This window comes from Cyanistes caeruleus, chromosome 9, assembly GCF_971803275.1.
Source record: "Cyanistes caeruleus chromosome 9, bCyaCae1.hap1.1, whole genome shotgun sequence".
NCBI lineage: Eukaryota > Metazoa > Chordata > Aves > Passeriformes > Paridae > Cyanistes > Cyanistes caeruleus.
The window spans coordinates 209,395-231,182 of record NC_141709.1 but is presented as its reverse complement, the minus strand read 5'-3'; the positions used below and the strand labels follow the sequence as shown (position 1 = coordinate 231,182).

The 21,788-nt window shown below is 46.0% G+C and overlaps 2 protein-coding genes and 1 long non-coding RNA gene across 7 annotated transcripts; all 3 read left to right on the top strand.

Moving 5' to 3' along the window:
- Positions 1 to 2,279: 2,279 nt before the first annotated feature.
- Positions 2,280 to 8,275, top strand: LOC147651409 (uncharacterized). Its single transcript, XR_015273864.1, has 5 exons — positions 2,280 to 3,245; positions 4,055 to 4,181; positions 5,666 to 5,791; positions 6,347 to 6,525; positions 7,217 to 8,275. It is a non-coding gene; the product is annotated as an uncharacterized LOC147651409 (long non-coding RNA).
- Positions 8,276 to 12,858: 4,583 nt separating this feature from the next.
- LOC147651408 (extracellular matrix organizing protein FRAS1-like) lies at positions 12,859 to 20,498 on the top strand. 5 transcript variants are annotated; one of them, XR_015273860.1, is made up of 9 exons: positions 12,859 to 13,779; positions 14,607 to 14,715; positions 16,107 to 16,321; positions 17,299 to 17,449; positions 17,754 to 17,861; positions 18,028 to 18,187; positions 18,517 to 18,638; positions 18,726 to 19,732; positions 19,858 to 20,498. XR_015273860.1 is itself a non-coding variant. In XM_086842073.1 (8 exons), exons 2-8 carry the CDS (start codon positions 14,709 to 14,711, stop codon positions 18,737 to 18,739), a joined length of 777 nt encoding a protein of 258 aa, XP_086698199.1. In that variant the 5' UTR covers positions 12,859 to 13,779; positions 14,607 to 14,708; the 3' UTR covers positions 18,740 to 20,498. The 5 variants fall into 5 exon arrangements, 3 of the variants coding, with proteins under 3 accessions (XP_086698199.1, XP_086698198.1, XP_086698200.1); XR_015273859.1 differs by having other exon boundaries at positions 13,551 to 13,779; positions 14,589 to 14,715; XM_086842073.1 differs by having other exon boundaries at positions 18,726 to 20,498.
- On the top strand, positions 18,871 to 20,498 carry LOC147651407 (extracellular matrix organizing protein FRAS1-like). The gene is made up of 3 exons (XM_086841930.1): positions 18,871 to 18,987; positions 19,196 to 19,396; positions 19,783 to 20,498. The coding sequence occupies exons 1-3, from the start codon at positions 18,871 to 18,873 to the stop codon at positions 19,882 to 19,884; spliced, it is 420 nt and encodes a 139-aa protein (XP_086698056.1). The 3' UTR covers positions 19,885 to 20,498.
- Positions 20,499 to 21,788: the final 1,290 nt, after the last annotated feature.

The following is a 21,788-nucleotide window of genomic DNA, read 5'->3' as shown; positions in this document are numbered from 1 at the left end:
ATAGATAGATAGATAGATAGAGCCATAAATAGAAATAAGTACCAGTAATCCAAATCTGGACAGGTAAATTAATAATCAGTATGAAAACTATAGGGATAGATGGTAATGTACTTTAATATCTGTTATGCATTATATCTGTGTGTACAAATATAGAAGGTCAATATAATAGAAATAGATATTAAAAACATCTAAAACAAGGGTTTAATTCTTTTTTGATTTGGTTAGATGCTTAGAGGCAGGGCTTTTAAATGATTAATATAGAAATGAAAATATACACGTCTATAATAAAGAAATAAATATAGGGAGATAGATAGATAGATAGATAGATAGATAGATAGATAGATAGATAGAGAAAGAGAGAGAGAGATAGATAGGGAGATAGATGATAGATAGATAGATAGATAGATAGATAGATAGATAGATAGATAGATAGATAGATAGATAGATAGATAGAAAGAAAGAGAAAGAGAGATAGAGATAGAGAGATATAGCCATAAAAAAGAAATAAACACAAATTATCTATCTCTAGACAAGCTGGTTAATATTCAATATGAAAAGTATACGGATAGATGGTAATGCATTTTAATATATGTTGTGCATCATATCTCTGTGTGTATAAATAAAGAAAATCAATATTATAGAAATCGATATTATAAATCTTTCAATCAAGGGAATTACTGGTTTTTATTTGGTTACAGGCATGGCATTTAAATGAATAATATAGAAATGAAAATATACACATCTATAATAAAGAAATGTATATAGGGTGATAGATATGGAGATATATAGATAGGGAGATATATAGATAGGTAGGTAGGTAGGTAGGTAGGTAGGTAGGTAGGTAGATAGATAGATAGATAGATAGATAGAGAGAGAGATAGAAAGAGAGATAGAGAGATACAGCCATAAAAAAGAAATAAACACAAATTATCTATATCTAGACAAGCTGGTTAATATTCAATATGAAAAATATACGGATAGATGGTAATGTATTTTAATATCTGTTGTGCATTATATCTCTGTGTGTATAAATAAAGAAAATCAATATTATAGAAATAGGTATTTTAAATCTTTCAATCAAGGGAATTACTGGTTTTTATTTGGTTACAGGCATGGCATTTAAGTGAATAATATAGAAATGAAAATATACACATCTATAATAAAGAAATAGATATAGGGAGATATAGAGACAGGGAGAGAGAGAGCCATAAAAAATAAATAAGTACAGATAATCTAAATCTAGAAAAATCGATTAATATTCAGTATGAAAACTCTATGGATAGATGCTAATATAATATATTTTAATATTAGTTATGTCTGATTTCTATGTGTATAGATAAAGAAGATCAATATGATAGAAATAAATATTACAAATATTTAAATGTAGGGGCTTTTTGTTTTTTATTTGGATAGAGGCATGGCATTTAAATGAATAATATAGAAATGAAAATATACACATCTATAATAAAGAAATAAATATAGGGAGATAGATAGATAGATAGATAGATAGATAGATAGATAGATAGATAGATAGATAGATAGATAGATAGAGCCATAAAAAAGAAATAAATACCAGTAATCCAAAGCTGGACAAGTTAATTAATGATCAGTATGAAAGCTATACAGATAGATATACAGATAGGTAATGTACTTTAATATCTGTTATGCATTATATCTGTTCGTACAAATATAGAAAATCAGTATAATAGAAATAGATATTAAAAACATTTAAAACAAGGGTTTAATTGTTTTTTGATTTGGTTAGAGGCTTAGAGGCAGGGCTTTTAAATGATTAATATAGAAATGAAAATATACAGGTCTATAATAAAGGAATAAATATAGGGAGATATATCTATATGTAATTTTAAATAAAAACCAAAAAAACCCAAGTAATCTAAAACTAGACAAGTAGATTAATATTCAATTTGAAAAATATATGGATAGACGTTCATATATTTTTATATTGATAATGCATTATATCTATGTGTATAAATATAGCTCAATTTGATAGAAATAAATATTAATTACATTTAAGTGAAGGGGTATTTTGTTTTTTATTTGGTTAGAGGCAGGGCTTGCTAAGTTTCGATGGGGGGTGGGTTTTGGGGCGTTCCTCGGAGAAGAGTTTTTGGAAGGGGGTTGCACACGTGGTTTCTTGCCTCGCTTCTCTGCACGTGCAGGGGCGCCCCCCCGCCCGCCCCGGGCTGAGCTGTGCGGCAGTGCTGCCGCCGTGTGGGCACAGAGCGGTACTGCAGCTGTGCGCCGAGGCGGGCGGGGCCGGGCCGAGCGGGGGCCGAGCAGGGCCGAGCCGATCCGAAGCGGAGGGGGCCGAGCCGAGTCGAAGCGGGACGGAAAGAGCCGAGCCGAAGTGGGCCGGAAAGAGCCGAGCCGAGCCGAGCCGCGTCAAGCCCCCCCCCACTCCGGAGCCGGCCGGGAGGACCCCGGCAGAGGCGTTGGCTCCAATGCCTGCCGCCGCAGGTGCGGGCGCCGCCCAGCTACGGAGCCGCTGCGCCCCGCCGCCATCGTCCTCGCCCCGGGAAAGGCGGCGGACAATCGGGCGGAGTGCTCGGAGTCGGTCGGCGTCGGCAGGTTTTTCGGTCAGGCAAGTAAGTTAGACAGACGCGTTGAGAGCAGCGGGGGCCTTAATCTTGCCTCAACAAAGATGGCCGCACAGCCGGAAGTGGCTTCAGCCACAACAAAGATGGCGGCGAGGAAGGGCGGAAGTGACGTCACGCCACGCACAAGATGGCTGCCCGGTCGTGGCCGGCTTGACCTCCCAAGGATGGCGGCCAAAAAGGCGGGAAAATGGAAGGACCCCCGGGCGGTGGGTGCGTGCGATTTACTGCCTGACAAACACCCCGGCGCCGACGCCGCTCCGGCGCAATTTTCCGCGGCTTTTCCGGCCGTGCGGACACGGGCTGTGCGCTCGGCGGGGCCGGGCGCCAGCAGGTCGGGCGCCGACAGGCAGCGGTGAAGACGCCTCTCTCTGCCGGGGTCCTTGCCGCGGCCGCGTTCTGGGGCTTCTGGCACTCGCGACGACCCGTACCTCGCCGCCGCTGCTCTCGCTCCGTTCTCTCCCCCTCGGCCCCCCCCCGTGAAATGGCGGAAACCCCAATGGCATCGGGACCCAACGGTCGCTCCCCGGCCCCGGGACCGAAGCAGCCCGAGGAGGCGGCTGCTCTGTGTGTCGGAACGGTGAGAGCGGGGGCCGGGGCTGGGGCAGCTTATCAACCGAGTATATATTTGTAAGTATAAAGATGATCAAAATAGATATTAAAAAATATTGAAGAAAAAGGGGCTGCTTGGTTTTTATTTAGTTAGAGGCAGGGCTTTTAGATAAATAGGAAAAATACAAATAAATAAAATATTGAAAGAATGAATATATAAAGAAAAATATATACAAATCTATATATCTATAAATATATAGAGAAAAAAATATATATATATATGTAGGCGTAAAAATAAGTAATAGAAATATATACATATATGTTGATTTATAATCTATAATATGATTTCTGTACGTATAGATGGCAATATGATATCTTTTAGGATATGTTATGTGTTTTGTATATCAAGAAGGTATATAAATATGATAAAAAATATATATTAAAATATTTTTAAATACCGTTTAAGATAAAGGGACTGTTTGGTTTTTATTAGGTTAGCTTCGGGGCTTTTAAATAAATACAACAAAAATAAAAACATAGAAATGTATATTAAGTATATAAAGATATAGACGTATGTGCAACCAGAAAAGTAAAGAAATAGAAGTAATGCCAATATATACAAACAGATTTATATTTAATAGATATGTTATATATATTGATTTTATATATGTATTATATACATAATGAATATATATCATTAAAATGTATGTAATATATTTAATATATAATAACATACGTATACACGTTAAAATAATATATTTTGATACTTTATATATTGCTTGTCATATATAAATGAATATAGTATATAAATTTAAACATGTGTGGTGGAAATAGATGTTAATTTGTATTTTTTTTTTATTTTCATTGTTTTGGTATGTTTCTGGGAGGCAATCCTCCCCTTGCAGCTGCTGACAGCACGGAAAAGCTGTGTGCTTCGTGGTGTCTATTGCCCAGCTGGCAACGATTCCCTTGTGTTTGGTGCATTAAGTCACACCCAGCTGTGTGGGATGGCAGGTGAGCACATTGCCCGACCCTTTTAGCTTTTCTGGCTCAGGCACAACTTCCTTTCCTTTTGGATATGGAAAACAGGGAAGAGAGGGTAGTGTGACATTAGCACTAATTTCTAGCAGATTTTTAACTGCCCCTGATGCTCGTTCATCTTTGCAGTGTGGGTTTTCATGCTGACAAATCCTCTGCTTTGCCTTCTGCTCACAGTCAGCTGGGCCCTTTATTGAACAGATTTATCTGCTACAAGGCTACGCAGAAGGATGGAAAGGAGGAACACAGGGGGGAAAAAAAATAGATTCAAGGCATAGAGAAGGTAGCCGGTTTATTTGTATGACATGTAGCTTTTTTAGGATGTTTTGTTCTTTATATGGCGTTAATTTCAAAGAGAAGCCTGTGAACTTTGTGTTCCCCTTTTGGGGCTGGTTCTGGGGTAAGGGGGAAACACGAGGCCTAAGCACCTCTGGCTTATCTGTCCAAGGATCTGCCTCAGTTGTGGCTCCCATCCTTCTGAAGGACTCTTCAGCGCAGTGAGTTACCTTCTATAACTATTCATTGTTGTATTGTTGTTGTGAGACCTCATTGCTGGGTGAGAGGACCAGGGGAAATGAAAGGCTGTATGCCACTGTTACTTCATCACTGAATTCTTGCACTCTGTTAAAATCAAAACAAAAGGGATTTACACTGTCAGAAACACTTAACTGTAAGTTAAGGTAAAGGTCACAGTGCTAAAACCTAAGAGCAGATAGGGTTGAGCTCCTTTGTCTTCCCTCTCCGGCAGCTTTTGTGACTCCTGCCTCCAAGGTATCATCAGCTATCCCCTGGATCTTGCAGTGGAAGAGATGCTGAACCACCAGCTGTTCCATATTCTACACCATGTGTCTTTTTACCATGCTCCTCTGAGAAGCATCTCTCCCGTCTCTGTTTCTTTGCAGACCAGAAGGGATAAACTGGGATTCCTTTGTTCTTTTGCCTGTTAATAAAAAGGCCGCTTGTGGCTGTGTGCAGTGGCAACTGCATCACAGAATCTTAGAGGTGATTATTCACAGGTTAAGGAAATAATTCCTTTTTTTTGTCACTGCTGCACTGAATTTCATAGGCGTTTCTGTGGCTTGATGCCTAAGATATTTAAAGCAGGTTTTATTCTTACAGGGGTTTTGCACACTAAAGTGTCTGCCCAGGTTTTGTTTCCAAAAGTGAGGTATAGTGCTGGGTGTTTAATTTGGTATGTTACTTGTTCTGTTGTGTAAATAACTGCAGCTCCCTCCCTGTGCCTGTGTATTGCAGGGGCAAGCGAGCGCTGGTTATAAAGGTGGCGATAATTAGGAAGAAGCTGTTTAAGCTTGGATAAATGTTTAGAGATCATTGCTTAGGGTACTGCATAGATGTACCAGAAGGAACTGCACCCTGGAAGTGCTGTGTGTCTGAAACCGACTACACCTGCTCATTTTTAGCTCCTCTTTCTGACTCTGACTCTGCTCCTATTCCGACAGACCCGTCCGAGCCTGGCGTTCGCTACAGGCCTCCGCGTGGTGGGAGATGAGTCTAGGAGGAAATACCTTCAATCCACAGACGAGGCAGAAAGGACTCAGTACAAGGAGGACTGGACTCAGATGAAGGTAAAGTCCTTAACAGTCTATTTCTTCCCCATAACAAGTACTTCATTAGTGCATTCCTGGCCGTGTGCTGCAGGGCACGTTGGAAGTTACACGTGAGCGACGCTTCCGCTCGCGTCGAGGCGCACGCACGCGTTCCTCGTGCACCTTCTCCCTGCCTGACACGAGCTAACAGAGTCTGCCGAGGTGTGCCTGACCGGTTGTGAGGGCCAGATCTTTGTTGCCCTCATTTCAGTGAAGGAAACTGGAATTCCTTCTTGTATTCAGCACCACGTGTGGGTGTAAAGTTGAGCTGCCACGTGCCAGTTGAGAGCTGATTTGGTCAAGGAGAGGAATTCTTGCCTAGGAAGATTTGGCACTCCAGTTTCTCTTGCATGGCAGAGGCCACCCGAGATCGAAATGTTGCTACAAGTGTCCCGAGCTATTTCCAGTACGTACTTAAAAATGTCTGTCTGCAACTGGAGCGATTCTGTGCCTTATCCAGAGATGGTGCATTCTGGCTTTTCAGCGTGCACAGTGACGCTCCCGAGTTTTAAAGTGTCGATCTTTCTCTCGTAGGTTAAGATGGGCACAGCTCTAGGTGGCCCATAGCTTGGGGTTCATCTCAGAAGGAGGGACTTCATTTGGTCGCAGAGAAGACATGCCTTCCCTGCAAGGAGCAGCAAAGATAATGCACAGCCTCTCAGAGAGGCTTAAACTTGAGTAAATTTTTGTAGCCACTGATGCTGTTGAGGAAGGTACGTGGATTGCAGTCACCTGAGGATTGGTAACTTTTGACAGTGAGTGCAGCACTTGCCAGTGGCTCCCCTCCCTGGCTGCCGTGCTGTGGGTTTTGGCAGCTGCATTGTAAAATTTGTTGGTAGATTTTGGAGTCGCTTCCCCTGTAAGCGTTCAGCCAGGGTTCCCTTTAACAAACACACTGTGTGGCAGCAGCGCGTTGCTCTTCATAAAGTAGAGATAAATTTCTGTGCTTCCTTTTTTAAGCAACTGAACTGCTCAAGAAACTGCTGCCCGAGATGGTGAGGTTTGAAGCCTCTCTGGAGGAGCTGGAACTCTCTAAGGACGGGGGCTCGTGATTCACCCGTAGATTTGCGCACATGCAATGTAGCAAACCTGACTTTGATTTCAGCCAAAGCTTAATGTCACTGTCAGAAAACTGAGTATGATTTTTGGCCCATAGTTGTTTACGAATGGTGTAAGCCATTATATAATCAAGTATATCATTGAGATGTGTCTAGTAGATGTATTACGGTTATAGTGTGTGTGTGTGTGTGTGTGTGTGTGTGTGTGTGTGTGTGTGTGTGTGTGTGTGTGATGATTTCATTATCATACCATTTCACTGAACAGTCAAGTTCATTGGAGTGAAATCTGATTACTTGCATTTTAAAAACTTGCCCACCCCAACCCTTTTTGATTTTTTTTTCACAGGTATTTTATAGGCATATTTCAACATTTTCCTTCCTAATCCACGAGTAAAGGGAGATGTTGGGATTTGATCCAAAAGATCTTACAACCGATTTTGTGGTGAAACAGAGAAAAACCGTGAGCAGCCAACTCACTGGAAACCTGCATGTTAAACGCAGAGAAGCACAAAGTGTTTGATGCTGTTAGAGTTCAAAATAACAAGGAAAAATGGTGGGGAATTTACCTGCCTTAGAACAAAGTATGACCCCATCCCATACTCTCAGCTCCCGCTCCCCTTCCAGCGTGGCTGTGACCCGGGCTGGCCGTACCGCTCGGTGTCTCTGGACCTCACAGCATTTCTACGTGGCTGCTGCACCCGGGTCCCCAGCACGTCCTGCTCTGGCCGCCTTCCCCGAGCGGTCCCACGTGCACCAAGCGGGTGCTACAGACCACAGGGGCCTCTTGGCTGCAGAGCTGGGTGATGGGAGACAACAAAGCAATGCCCAGGATGCAGCTGTTCAAGCCAGCCTCGCCTCACGGAGCATTTCTTTCTCACCTGTCCATGGTTCTCTCTCTGTGTGTGTCTGTGCTCCTTTTTAAACTGCAGGGCTGGGAGGCCTGGCCATTCCACCGGGAGTGCTCACCCTGGGAGCACCAGTGTCTACCTTGGGAGGAAGCAAGCTGCCACCAGAATAAAAGCAGGGTGGAGCTGCTCCCACTCCAAGGCAAGAGCCTGCAAGGCCCATCCTTTGGGGACTCGTCTTTTGTGTGAAGGCACATTGTCTAGCAGAGGAAGAGGTTGGTACCTGGTGGAGCAGGGCCAAGATTCCATTTTCCCCAGGCAGCTCCCTCCTCTGCCTGCTGTAGCGCTGGCCAGGGCTGGGAGAGGAGGGGGAGTGTGTTCAGCACTGCTGCTGGAACGGAGTGGCCCTCTCAGGAGGATCCCGGTTGCTTCAGGACCTTGCTTTTGCACTGGTTTGTGTCCACAAAGGAAAGGCATGCAGAAGGCAGCACCATCACCCCAGCCCTGTAGTCTGGACCTAGAAAGGCTTCCAATAAAGCCAGGTGCTGCTGTCCAGGGCAGTTGGAGTTGTTCTGTGCCTTCTTTGGGGGGGAAGAGCAAAGGCTGAGGGGGACGGGGTGGAGACTGGGGGGCTCCCGTGTCCCTTGGGGCACGCCGAGGTCCCCGCCAGAGGGAGGGACACGCTGCGCTGGAGGAGCAAGGTGAGCGGGGAATGGGGAGGGCTGGTGCTGGGTACCCTTGCCCAGAGGGGACCCCGAGCTGCCAGGAAATTCCCTGGGAGGGCTGGGTGCAGAATCCAAAAACCTGTGGAGTTGTTCTGGTTTTTACGGTAGCTATTGGCAAGGGACAGGAATTGACCTCTCCAAATCCCCTTGGAAAGGAACCCCCTCTCTGTGCACTCCGTCGTTAGGGTTTTGTTATGTCAGGAACGGCTTAGGGTTAAGAAAGTGGGTTTTGTCTTTCCACCTCTTACTTCCCTGTAAAATGGGAGTGTATAAAACACATGTGTGCATCCCTGAGGTATTAAAATGCACCGAGAGAAATTTCTGGGCCTAAGGTCCATAGAGACGAGCGCGTTCTGCGCTCGGGGTTGAGTAGGAATTTATATTTTTGTCATTCTGACCTGTTAGCTGAAAGAATTGGGAGAGTTTCCAAGAGAAAGAAATGCAAATTTTAAAAAGCAGAATGTTAGAAAGAGAAATATATAAATGTATACATGTAAAAAAAAATATAGGGAAGCTAGGTAGATCTATATATAGAGAGAGAGAGCCATAAAAAAGAAATAAATACAAGTAATCCAAGTCTAGACAAGTAGATTAATATTCAGTATGAAAACTATATGGATAGATGCTAATATAATGTATTTTAATATCAGTTCTGTATGATATCTCTGTGTATAGATAAAGAAGATCAATATGATAGACATAAATATTACAAAAATTTAAATGTAGGGTCCTTTTGTAATTTATTTGGATAGAGGCATGGCATATAAATGAATAATACAGAAATGAAAATATACACATCTATAATAAAGAAATAAATATAGGGAGATAGATTGGGAGATAGATAGATAAATAGATAGATAGATAGATAGATAGATAGAGAGATAGAGAGAGAAAGAGAGAGAAAGAGAGATATAGCCATAGAAAAGAAATAAACACAAATTTTCTATATCTAGACAAGGTGGTTAATATTCAATATGAAAAATATACGGATAGATGGTAATGTATTTTAATATCTGTTGTGCATTATATCTCTGTGTGTATAAATAAAGAAAATCAATATTATAGAAATAGATATTATAAATAGGTATGAAGAGATATATATATAGAGAGAGAGAGAGCGCCATAAAAAAGAAGTAAATGCAGATAATCTAAATCTAGAAAAGTCGATTAATATTCAGTATGAAAACTATATGGATAGATGCTAATATAATATATTTTAATATCAGTTACGTCTGATATCTATGTGTATAGATAAAGAAGATAAATATGATAGAAATAAATATTACAAATATTTAAATGTAGGGTCCTTTTGTTTTTTTTTGGATAGATGCATGGCATATAAATGAATAATATAGAAATCAAAATATACACATCTATAATAAAGAAATGTATATAGGGTGATAGATAGGGAGATATATAGATAGGGAGATATATAGATAGGGAGATAGATAGATAGATAGATAGATAGATAGATAGATAGATAGATAGATAGATAGATAGAGCCATAAAAGAAGAATTAAATACCAGTAATCCAAATCTGGACAAGTAAATTAATGATCAGTATGAAAACTATATAGATAGATTGTAATGTACATTAATATCTGTTATGCATTGTATCTGTGTGTATAAATATAGAAGATCAATATTTTAGAAAAATATATTAATTTTTTTAAACAAGGGGCTTTTCTTTTTTTATTTAATTAAAGGCATGGCATTTAAATGAATAATATAGAAATGAAAATATACACATCTATAATAAAGAAATATATGTAGTGAGATAGATAGATAGATAGATAGATAGATAGATAGATAAATAGATAGATAGATAGATAGATAGATAGATAGATAGATAGATAGATAGAAAGAGAGATAGAGAGATACAGCCATAAAAAAGAAATAAACACAAATTATCTATATCTAGACAAGCTGGTTAATATTCAATATGAAAAATATACGGATAGATGGTAATGTATTTTAATATCTGTTGTGCATTATATCTCTGTGTGTATAAATAAAGAAAATCAATATTATAGAAAGAGATATTATAAATCCTTCAATCAAGGGAATTACTGGTTTTTATTTGGTAACAGGCATGGCATTTAAGTGAATAATATAGAAATGAAAATATACATATCTATAATAAAGAAATAGATATAGGGAGATATATATATATAGAGATAGAGCCATAAAAAAAAAGTAAATACAGATAATCTAAATCTAGAAAAGTCGATTAATATTCAGTATGAAAACTATATGGATAGATGCTAATATAATATATTTTAATATCAATTATGTCTGATATCTATGTGTATAGATAAAGAAGATCAATGTGATAGAAATAAATATTACAAATATTTAAATGTAGGGGCTTTTTGTTTTTTATTTGTATAGAGGCATGGCATTTAAATGAATAATATAGAAATCAAAATATACACATCTATAATAAAGAAATGTGTATAGGGTGATAGATATGGAGATATATAGATAGGGAGATATATAGATAGATAGGTAGGTAGATAGATAGATAGATAGATAGATAGGTAGATAGATAGATAGATAGATAGATAGATAGATAGATAGATAGATAGATAGATAGACAGAGAGATAGATAGATAGATAGAGAGAGCGAGCCATAAAAGAAGAAATAAATACCAGTAATACAAATCTGGACAAGTAAATTAATGATCAGTATGAAAATTATATAGATAGATTGTAATGTACTTTAATATCTGTTATGCATTGTATCTGTGTGTATAAATATAGAAGATCAATATTTTAGAAAAATATATTAATTTTTTTAAACAAGGCGCTTTTCTTTTTTTATTTAATTAAAGGCATGGCATTTAAATGAATAATATAGAAATGAAAATATACACATCTATAAGAAAGAAATATATGTAGTGAGAGAGATAGATAGATAGATAGATAGATAGATAGATAGATAGATAGATAGATAGATAGAGAGAAAGAGAGAGAGAAAGAGAGAGAGAGAGATAAAGAGATACAGCCATAAAAAAGAAATAAACACAAATTATCTATATCTAGACAAGCTGGTTAATATTCAATATGAAAAATATACGGATAGATGGTAATGTATTTTAATATCTGTTGTGCATTATATCTCTGTGTGTATAAATAAAGAAAATCAATATTATAGAAATAGGTATTTTAAATCTTTCAATCAAGGGAATTACTGGTTTTTATTTGGTTACAGGCATGGCATTTAAGTGAATAATATAGAAATGAAAATATACACATCTATAATAAAGAAATAGATATAGGGAGATATAGAGACAGGGAGAGAGAGAGCCATAAAAAATAAATAAGTACAGATAATCTAAATCTAGAAAAATCGATTAATATTCAGTATGAAAACTCTATGGATAGATGCTAATATAATATATTTTAATATTAGTTATGTCTGATTTCTATGTGTATAGATAAAGAAGATCAATATGATAGAAATAAATATTACAAATATTTAAATGTAGGGGCTTTTTGTTTTTTATTTGGATAGAGGCATGGCATTTAAATGAATAATATAGAAATGAAAATATACACATCTATAATAAAGAAATAAATATAGGGAGATAGATAGATAGATAGATAGATAGATAGATAGATAGATAGATAGATAGAGCCATAAAAAAGAAATAAATACCAGTAATCCAAAGCTGGACAAGTTAATTAATGATCAGTATGAAAGCTATACAGATAGATATACAGATAGGTAATGTACTTTAATATCTGTTATGCATTATATCTGTTCGTACAAATATAGAAAATCAGTATAATAGAAATAGATATTAAAAACATTTAAAACAAGGGTTTAATTGTTTTTCGATTTGGTTAGAGGCTTAGAGGCAGGGCTTTTAAATGATTAATATAGAAATGAAAATATACAGGTCTATAATAAAGGAATAAATATAGGGAGATATATATATATGTAATTTTAAATAAAAACCAAAAAAAACCAAGTAATCTAAAACTAGACAAGTGGATTAATATTCAATTTGAAAAATATATGGATAGACGTTCATATATTTTTATATTGATTATGCATTATATCTATGTGTATAAATATAGCTCAATTTGATAGAAATAAATATTAATTACATTTAAGTGAAGGGGTATTTTGTTTTTTATTTGGTTAGAGGCAGGGCTTGCTAAGTTTCGATGGGGGGTGGGTTTTGGGGCGTTCCTCGGAGAAGAGTTTTTGGAAGGGGGTTGCACACGTGGTTTCTTGCCTCGCTTCTCTGCACGTGCAGGGGCGCCCCCCCGCCCGCCGCGGGCTGAGCTGTGCGGCAGTGCTGCCGCCGTGTGGGCACAGAGCGGTACTGCAGCTGTGCGCCGAGGCGGGCGGGGCCGGGCCGAGCGGGGGCCGAGCAGGGCCGAGCCGATCCGAAGCGGAGGGGGCCGAACCGAGCCGAAGTGGGACGGAAAGAGCCGAGCCGAAGCAGGACGGAAAGAGCCGAGCCGAGCCGAGCAGCGTCGGGCCCCCCCCCACTCCGGAGCCGGCCGGGAGGACCCCGGCAGAGGCGTTGGCTCCAATGCCTGCCGCCGCAGGTGCGGGCGCCGCCCAGCTACGGAGCCGCTGCGCCCCGCCGCCATCGTCCTCGCCCCGGGAAAGGCGGCGGACAATCGGGCGGAGTGCTCGGAGTCGGTCGGCGTCGGCAGGTTTTTCGGTCAGGCAAGTAAGTTAGACAGACGCGTTGAGAGCAGCGGGGGCCTTAATCTTGCCTCAACAAAGATGGCCGCACAGCCGGAAGTGGCTTCAGCCACAACAAAGATGGCGGCGAGGAAGGGCGGAAGTGACGTCACGCCACGCACAAGATGGCTGCCCGGTCGTGGCCGGCTTGACCTCCCAAGGATGGCGGCCAAAAAGGCGGGAAAATGGAAGGACCCCCGGGCGGTGGGTGCGTGCGATTTACTGCCTGACAAACTCCCCGGCGCCGACGCCGCTCCGGCGCAATTTTCCGCGGCTTTTCCGGCCGTGCGGACACGGGCTGTGCGCTCGGCGGCGCCGGGGCCGGGCGCCAGCAGGTCGGGCGCCGACAGGCAGCGGTGAAGACGCCTCTCTCTGCCGGGGTCCTTGCCGCGGCCGCGTTCTGGGGCTTCTGGCACTCGCGACGACCCGTACCTCGCCGCCGCTGCTCTCGCTCCGTTCTCTCCCCCTCGGCCCCCCCCCGTGAAATGGCGGAAACCCCAATGGCATCGGGACCCAACGGTCGCTCCCCGGCCCCGGGACCGAAGCAGCCCGAGGAGGCGGCTGCTCTGTGTGTCGGAACGGTGAGAGCGGGGGCCGGGGCTGGGGCAGCTTATCAACCGAGTATATATTTGTAAGTATAAAGATGATCAAAATAGATATTAAAAAATATTGAAGAAAAAGGGGCTGCTTGGTTTTTATTTAGTTAGAGGCAGGGCTTTTAGATAAATAGGAAAAATACAAATAAATAAAATATTGAAAGAATGAATATATAAAGAAAAATATATACAAATCTATATATCTATAAATATATAGAGAAAAAAATATATATATATATGTAGGCGTAAAAATAAGTAATAGAAATATATACATATATGTTGATTTATAATCTATAATATGATTTCTGTACGTATAGATGGCAATATGATATCTTTTAGGATATGTTATGTGTTTTGTATATCAAGAAGGTATATAAATATGATAAAAAATATATATTAAAATATTTTTAAATACCGTTTAAGATAAAGGGACTGTTTGGTTTTTATTAGGTTAGCTTCGGGGCTTTTAAATAAATACAACAAAAATAAAAACATAGAAATGTATATTAAGTATATAAAGATATAGACGTATGTGCAACCAGAAAAGTAAAGAAATAGAAGTAATGCCAATATATACAAACAGATTTATATTTAATAGATATGTTATATATATTTATTTTATATATGTATTATATACATAATGAATATATATCATTAAAATGTATGTAATATATTTAATATATAATAACATACGTATACACGTTAAAATAATTTATTTTGATACTTTATATATTGCTTGTCATATATAAATGAATATAGTATATAAATTTAAACATGTGTGGTGGAAATAGATGTTAATTTGTATATTTTTTTTATTTTCATTGTTTTGGTATGTTTCTGGGAGGCAATCCTCCCCTTGCAGCTGCTGACAGCACGGAAAAGCTGTGTGCTTCGTGGTGTCTATTGCCCAGCTGGCAACGATTCCCTTGTGTTTGGTGCATTAAGTCACACCCAGCTGTGTGGGATGGCAGGTGAGCACATTGCCCGACCCTTTTAGCTTTTCTGGCTCAGGCACAACTTCCTTTCCTTTTGGATATGGAAAACAGGGAAGAGAGGGTAGTGTGACATTAGCACTAATTTCTAGCAGATTTTTAACTGCCCCTGATGCTCGTTCATCTTTGCAGTGTGGGTTTTCATGCTGACAAATCCTCTGCTTTGCCTTCTGCTCACAGTCAGCTGGGCCCTTTATTGAACAGATTTATCTGCTACAAGGCTACGCAGAAGGATGGAAAGGAGGAACACAGGGGGGAAAAAAAATAGATTCAAGGCATAGAGAAGGTAGCCGGTTTATTTGTATGACATGTAGCTTTTTTAGGATGTTTTGTTCTTTATATGGCGTTAATTTCAAAGAGAAGCCTGTGAACTTTGTGTTCCCCTTTTGGGGCTGGTTCTGGGGTAAGGGGGAAACACGAGGCCTAAGCACCTCTGGCTTATCTGTCCAAGGATCTGCCTCAGTTGTGGCTCCCATCCTTCTGAAGGACTCTTCAGCGCAGTGAGTTACCTTCTATAACTATTCATTGTTGTATTGTTGTTGTGAGACCTCATTGCTGGGTGAGAGGACCAGGGGAAATGAAAGGCTGTATGCCACTGTTACTTCATCACTGAATTCTTGCACTCTGTTAAAATCAAAACAAAAGGGATTTACACTGTCAGAAACACTTAACTGTAAGTTAAGGTAAAGGTCACAGTGCTAAAACCTAAGAGCAGATAGGGTTGAGCTCCTTTGTCTTCCCTCTCCGGCAGCTTTTGTGACTCCTGCCTCCAAGGTATCATCAGCTATCCCCTGGATCTTGCAGTGGAAGAGATGCTGAACCACCAGCTGTTCCATATTCTACACCATGTGTCTTTTTACCATGCTCCTCTGAGAAGCATCTCTCCCGTCTCTGTTTCTTTGCAGACCAGAAGGGATAAACTGGGATTCCTTTGTTCTTTTGCCTGTTAATAAAAAGGCCGCTTGTGGCTGTGTGCAGTGGCAACTGCATCACAGAATCTTAGAGGTGATTATTCACAGGTTAAGGAAATAATTCCTTTTTTTGTCACTGCTGCACTGAATTTCATAGGCGTGTCTGTGGCTTGATGCCTAAGATATTTAAAGCAGGTTTTATTCTTACAGGGGTTTTGCACACTAAAGTGTCTGCCCAGCTTTTGTTTCCAAAAGTGAGGTATAGTGCTGGGTGTTTAATTTGGTATGTTACTTGTTCTGTTGTGTAAATAACTGCAGCTCCCTCCCTGTGCCTGTGTATTGCAGGGGCAGGCGAGCGCTGGTTATAAAGGTGGCGATAATTAGGAAACAAGGCCTCCATTCTTGGTCTCGGGCTGTTTCAAATGGGGAGGGATCAGTGTCCTGACTTCTCTCCCTCAGAGGCAGGGTTCCTAGACGAGGTGACCCAGGACAGCTTCGTGCTGGGCCCGGGCTACGACCGCCCCTACCAGCTGGAGCCCGCGGTGAGGGAGCCCAAGAGCATCCAGCTGTACCAGCACCTCAACCTCAAGAGCTGCATCTGGACCTTCGACGCTTATTACGACATGACCGAGTTAACTGATGTCTGTGGGGGCTCTGTCACCGCTGACTTCCAGGTGAGAGGCCCATCCAGAGCTCTCCAGGTATCCCAGATCTCTCTCAGTTCTCAGGCACAGCTCTGCCGTGTGTGGAGCTGCTGCTCTGCCCTGCACAGGTGGAGCGTGGCTTTCCCCCCACCCTCACCTGGAAGAAAACAGTGCTGTGTGCATTTATTTCATTTATTTTCCATTTCATTCATTTTCCATTTATTTTATTCTCTAAATCTTCAGAGTGCCTGGAAAATACTGTTTTTTTTAATGTAGGGCCGTACTGGAAATACAAAACGTTCTCAGCTGGGCTCTCTTTTAAAAGTTTGACTGTGTTCTCGGCCAATAGAAATGAGCAGAGGCGGCTCAGGCCATGCTCCACAACATGGGATATTTTGGCTCATTCCCTAATTAAGAGACCAGAAGCCAAAAATGTTCCTCTAGAAACGAGTGGCTTTCCCTGTTTGGGGTGTCTCACTGTCCTCTCCTGGCTGCGTTATCCACGTGCAGCCCACTCCATCTCCCCCAGGCTCTCCCATTAAATTGCTTGGACCAGCATCATCTCTCTTAATTCCTGCCAGCCTGGAACTAGTTCATGAAGTTTCCTTTTATAGCTCCAATTGTTTGCACAAACCCAGAGGAGCCGCCTGGCCGGAGAAACTGCCCAGTGGAGCATGTGGAGCCTGGCCCCAGCCAGGCTGGAACATCTCCTCGAATTCTCCAGGGCCTGCAAAGTACAGCTGCACTCTGCAGATAATAAATGGAGAGCTCTGGGAGGCCTGAGCAAGCAGAATTGCTCATTTTTAATTCACAGCCTTGGAAATCAGGGGGGTTTTGAGGTGAAATTGTGCCCAGAGTTCCTTTGTCCCATGGTCCCAGGGAGCCTTAGCACTGCCCCCGCATTACAACGCCGGTTTGTCTGAGGTACCTGCACGTAAAAAACGTCCAGAGTCACCTCTGACTTCACTGCAAGGCGCATAACCCCCTTTCTGGGGTTTTATTGCCAGGCAAGGGACTCTGCTCAGTCCTTCCTGACAGTCCACGTCCCTCTCTACGTGTCCTACATCTGTGTGACGGCACCGAGGGGCTGGGCTTCCCCGGAGCACCGCAGCGAGATGGAGTTCTCCTTCTTCTACGACACCGTTCTCTGGAGGACAGGTGAGCCTGAGGCGCTCCAAGGGCTATGGAAGAAGTGGTTCCTTCATGTTTTCCCCTTAGCTCCTGCACTGCCCCCAGAGTCCTGAGGGAGCGGGGAACTCGGAATATTGCCTTCCTCTGTGCTTGCGGGGGGCTTAGGCAGCCGGTGGCTGACGGAGGGAGCGTGCAGCTGGCTCACTGGAGGCTGATCCCAGCTGAACCCTGCCTTGTGGAGGTGTCCCAAGCGCTTCTGGGGCTGGCAGAGCCCAGCAGAGGAGAGCGAGGGTGCTGTGTGGGCTCCCAGTGGCGCTTGCTGTCCTTGCAGGGATCCAGACGGACAGCGCGCTCTCGGCCTGCCTGCAGATAATCCCCATCTACATCCGCGAGGACGGCCGGCCGGTCATCGAGTTCAAGACGCAGGCCAAGTTCAGAGGTGAGGGCAGCGATCCTGGCAGGGACACAGAGCAGGGTCACACAGAGCTCTGCTCTGACGGCACAGGCAGCGGAACGAGTCCCCGTCCCCGCCGGGAGCCCCTCTGCCCCTGCGAGGTGGGGCCTCTCCGCGCTCTGCCTCCCGTCACCTCCTTGTCCTCCCCCAGGGCTGTTTGTCATGGAGCACCACAGCCTGCCAGGTGTCAGGTCCTCTTTGGTAACTCCAGAGCACCTGGGAGGCATCGAATTTGCCCTGCAGCTGCTGTGGAGCGCTCAGACTTTTGATTCTCCCTACCAGCTCTGGAGAGCAACCAGCTCCTACAACAGGTGAGGGCTGGGGGTGCAGTCCCCTCCAGCAGCTTCCCCCACAGCAGCACGTTCTCCCTGGCACCCCTCCAGCAGCCACGCCAGCAATAGCACGGAATGCTCAGGAGCTTGGTCAGAGCTGGAGCACCGTTGTACTGCGAGAAAAATCAGCTCAGCCTCTTGGAAAGGAATGTTTCCAGCAGTGCGGCCTGTGGATAGACTGATCCCAGAGTCACACTTGTCCCTCGGGGACTGCTGGATGACATTGCTGGGGCAAGGGAGAGGTGCTGCCCTGGGTGAAGGGCTTTGAGCTGTGCTTGGTGGCTGCAGGGTCTTCTGTCTGTTCCCAGGAAGGATTACTCTGGAGGATACACCATCTTCCTGATGCCCTGCACGGTGCAGCTCACGCCGCCGTGGGCAGAGCCTGGAGCCAAGCCCCTGCCCTGCCCTGCCCGGCTCACGCTCCCGAGCGGTAAGAGGGCAGGAGGGCAGGCTCGGCCCCTTTGGGGTGCACACCCGTCCAAACCTCATCTCCCCTTTGTTTCCTTCCTTGTCCCAGTTGCAGGTTTTTGATCCCGATCGCCTTCCGGCAGACAAACCGCCCACTTCCAGTTGTTTACTCCCTGAACACAGAGTTTCAGCTCTGTAACAACGAGAAGGTTTTTCTAATGGACCCCACCAAATCGGAAAGGTCTCTGGCAGAAATGGATTACAAGGGGGCTTTATCCAAGGGTAGGATTTACCTCTCCTCTTCTGCCTGTGCCCAGCATTTCTGCTTTCACAGCTTCCATTCCCTGGAGAGGAAAGGGCAGAACCCACGTGTAGCTTTGCCTCTTCTACAGCAGTAATTGACATCTTACAGCCCTGTGAAAGAACAGCGTGCTCTGGCACCGCGTTTTGTCACTCCCACACACCGAGCCCTTCCCAAACAACCCCAACCCTTCTGAACACGGACACTTGGCTCTGGCAGCGTTTTCCTGCTTGGGAAATTTCACCTGCCCCTCTTTGTCCCGACCTCCCCCCGGGCAGATCCTGTACCGGCGCGTGCTCTGGCCCCCCGAACAAAACCTCAACGCCGCTTACAAGCTGCAGCTGGAGAAGGTCTACCTGTGCACAGGCAGGGCTGGCCACGTGCCCCTCTTCGACCCCACGGGCACCGTCTACAACCAGGGGCCCCAGTACGGCTGCATCCAGCCCCACAAGTACCTGAAGCACCGATTCCTCCTCCTGGTGAGTGCTCTGCTCCTGCTTCTTCCCGTTTGGGATTTGCTCTGGCAACCGGCAGGCGGTGGCTGCAAAGGGATGAGGAAGGGAGCCCGTGGGGGATGTTTTGTGCTGCTGCTGCTGCTGCTGCCAGCTGTGAACACCAGATCAGTTTTCCCCCACCCTTTGAGTGTGTTCCTCAATCGGTGCCCACGTGTACGTGTGGAGATGGGGCATTCGGACTAGATCCCTGACACAGGTGTTTGGTGGGGCTCTGGCTTCCAGCCTCCCTTGGGAAAGCAGACAGCATCCCTCACCACACTTCTCTGACTTTCCAGCACCGAAACCAGACAGAAGTGACGGGTAAGTATTTCCACGCTGTGCCTTTTGACTCTGCCCACTTTGCTTCCCAGCTGTCCGAGTTCCACTCGGTGAGCAGCATGCCCGGAGTTGATGGATTTACTCTCAAGGTGGATGCTCTCTACCAGGTATGGAGTACCCAGTGCTTTTGGTAGCCCAAAATGGACTCCTCTGTCCAGGACCTCCCGAACACTTGGTGAATTGTAGACTCTGGGCCTTCACACTTCACCTCTGATACAAGAAATGAAGATGAGGATGTTAGTCCCGTAATTTCATTTTTTTTTTCCCCTGAGGCACTCATGAGAAAGCTCTTTAAAAACACTTTATTCGTGTTCCTGAAGGAATTAATGCCATTGCAAAGGCAGGACACCTCGCTGGGTGGTGCGTGCTCCCGAGGAGCTCCCCTTGAACAGCGAGGTGGAGCTGCCCCGGGGCGCCCCGAAGGCGGCGGGCGGCCGCTGCTGCACCGTCAGGAACCTTCATCCACCGAGGGACAGCGGCGGCCTCTGCCAGGGCCAGGGCCAGGGAAGTGAAGCAGGTGCACTTGCAAGTCATACGGGTATTTTTTTAGTCTGGTGAGGAGGGGCAGCTGTCAATTCCCCCTGCTCCCGTCTTAGCGACTGCACCGCCGCCCTTCCTCCGTGCTGCTCCAGCTCTCCCGGGCTTAACTGGGCAGGGTGGCGAAGGCATCTGCCACCCCCGTGAGCCAGCCGAGGAGCAGCCGGGTTCCTCGTTGGCCTCCGGAAGAGAGTAAAGCTAAAATACAAAACCCGCTGTGATCGGGGTGTCCCTTCTTGCGCCGCCCCGCCGGTCTCCCTCATTCCCCTGGGGCGCGGCGGGCCGGAGCCCCACGGAGCTGCTGCGCCGGGGAAGGGAAGGAGGGAGACGCGGGCGCCCAGCTCGGCTCGGGCCCCGCCGCGGCCTCGGGGCCGGCGGAGCGGGGGGCTCGGGCCGGGAGCGCTCCGGGGCTGCGGGACCGGCCGGGCCCAGGCGGGGGCGCCGCGTCCGAACCGGGACCCGCAGCGCTCCCGCAGCCGGCGCCGCCCTCCCGCCGCGATGCCGAGCCCGGGACCGAGCCCGATCCGCCCCACGGGGGAGAGGCGGCACCGCCCGGGACCGCAGGGCGGACACCCGCAGGACCCGAACCCCCGCATCCCGGCTCCGGCTGTGGGCTCCGTCACCCGCTTTCGGTCAGCCCCGTCCCGGCATCGCGGCAGGAGGGGGGAGTCGAGTCCCGGCGAGGGAGTGCCCAGTCCCCCCGGCCTTGTCTCAACCCCAATCCGGCCGTGCTCCGCCGCCCCCGAGACCCGCCACCCGGGGCCGGCCGGGGGAGAGGCGGCACCGCTCCGCCGGCGGACACCGGCAGGACTCTGCCCCGCGGCAGACCCCGTCCCGAGCCGCGGCCCCGCCGCAGCGCGCAGGGCTCGGAGCGGAGCCCGCCGGGAGCAGCCCCCGGGCCGGGGCTCGCCCGGCGCCGAGCGAGAGTCCCGGGCCGGCGGCACGGGGGGCGGGGCCGCATGAGGAGCGGGGCCACGGGGCACAGCCCGAGCGCGCCTGGGAACTGCCGGGGGGTCCCTCGGGCGGCGCCGCCTCTCCGTCATCGAGGCGGCATCGGCCTCGGGTCCGGGATCGGTTCCGGGTCCGGGATGGCGGCGGCGATTCCCGCCGCGGAGCCCCCGTGTGGGCCCGGGACCCCGCAGGGCGCCCTCTGGCGGACGCGGAGCGCCCGGTGCGAGCGCGCCGCCCCCGGCGGCCCCGGGACAGCGGCACGAGGGGGGCGAGGCCAAGGAGGGGCGGGGCCGGCTCAGGGGCGGGGGCACGGAGCGCGTGCGCAGCTCGGGACAGCAGAGCGCGTGCGCGGCGCGGGGCCGCCTCAGGTGTGCGGGGCGGGGCCGGCACAGGTGCGAGGGGGGGGACCGAGGCCACTTAAACACCGGAAGGGCGGCGGCCGCCATTTTCTCCGGGAGGAGCCGGCTGCGGCCGCTCCGGTGAGGCGCTTCTCTCTTTTCTGCTTTTATCTCTCCATCCTGCTTTTATCTCTCCTTCCTGCTTTTATCTC

What these genes read in the sequence shown, in the direction of transcription:
- LOC147651407 (XM_086841930.1), top strand. Translation starts at nt 18,871, where the DNA reads ATGGATTACAAGGGGGCTTTATCCAAGGGTAGGATTTACCTCTCCTCT. An exon ending in GGAAAGGGCAGAACCCACGT is followed by an intron (nt 18,988 to 19,195) that starts GTAGCTTTGCCT and finishes CCCCCCGGGCAG; the next exon opens with ATCCTGTACCGGCGCGTGCT. An exon ending in AGCACCGATTCCTCCTCCTG is followed by an intron (nt 19,397 to 19,782) that starts GTGAGTGCTCTG and finishes TTTGCTTCCCAG; the next exon opens with CTGTCCGAGTTCCACTCGGT.
- LOC147651408 (XM_086842074.1), top strand. Translation starts at nt 13,634, where the DNA reads ATGGCGGAAACCCCAATGGCATCGGGACCCAACGGTCGCTCCCCGGCC. An exon ending in CCAGCTGTGTGGGATGGCAG is followed by an intron (nt 14,716 to 16,106) that starts GTGAGCACATTG and finishes TCTCTCCCTCAG; the next exon opens with AGGCAGGGTTCCTAGACGAG. An exon ending in CTGTCACCGCTGACTTCCAG is followed by an intron (nt 16,322 to 17,298) that starts GTGAGAGGCCCA and finishes TTTTATTGCCAG; the next exon opens with GCAAGGGACTCTGCTCAGTC.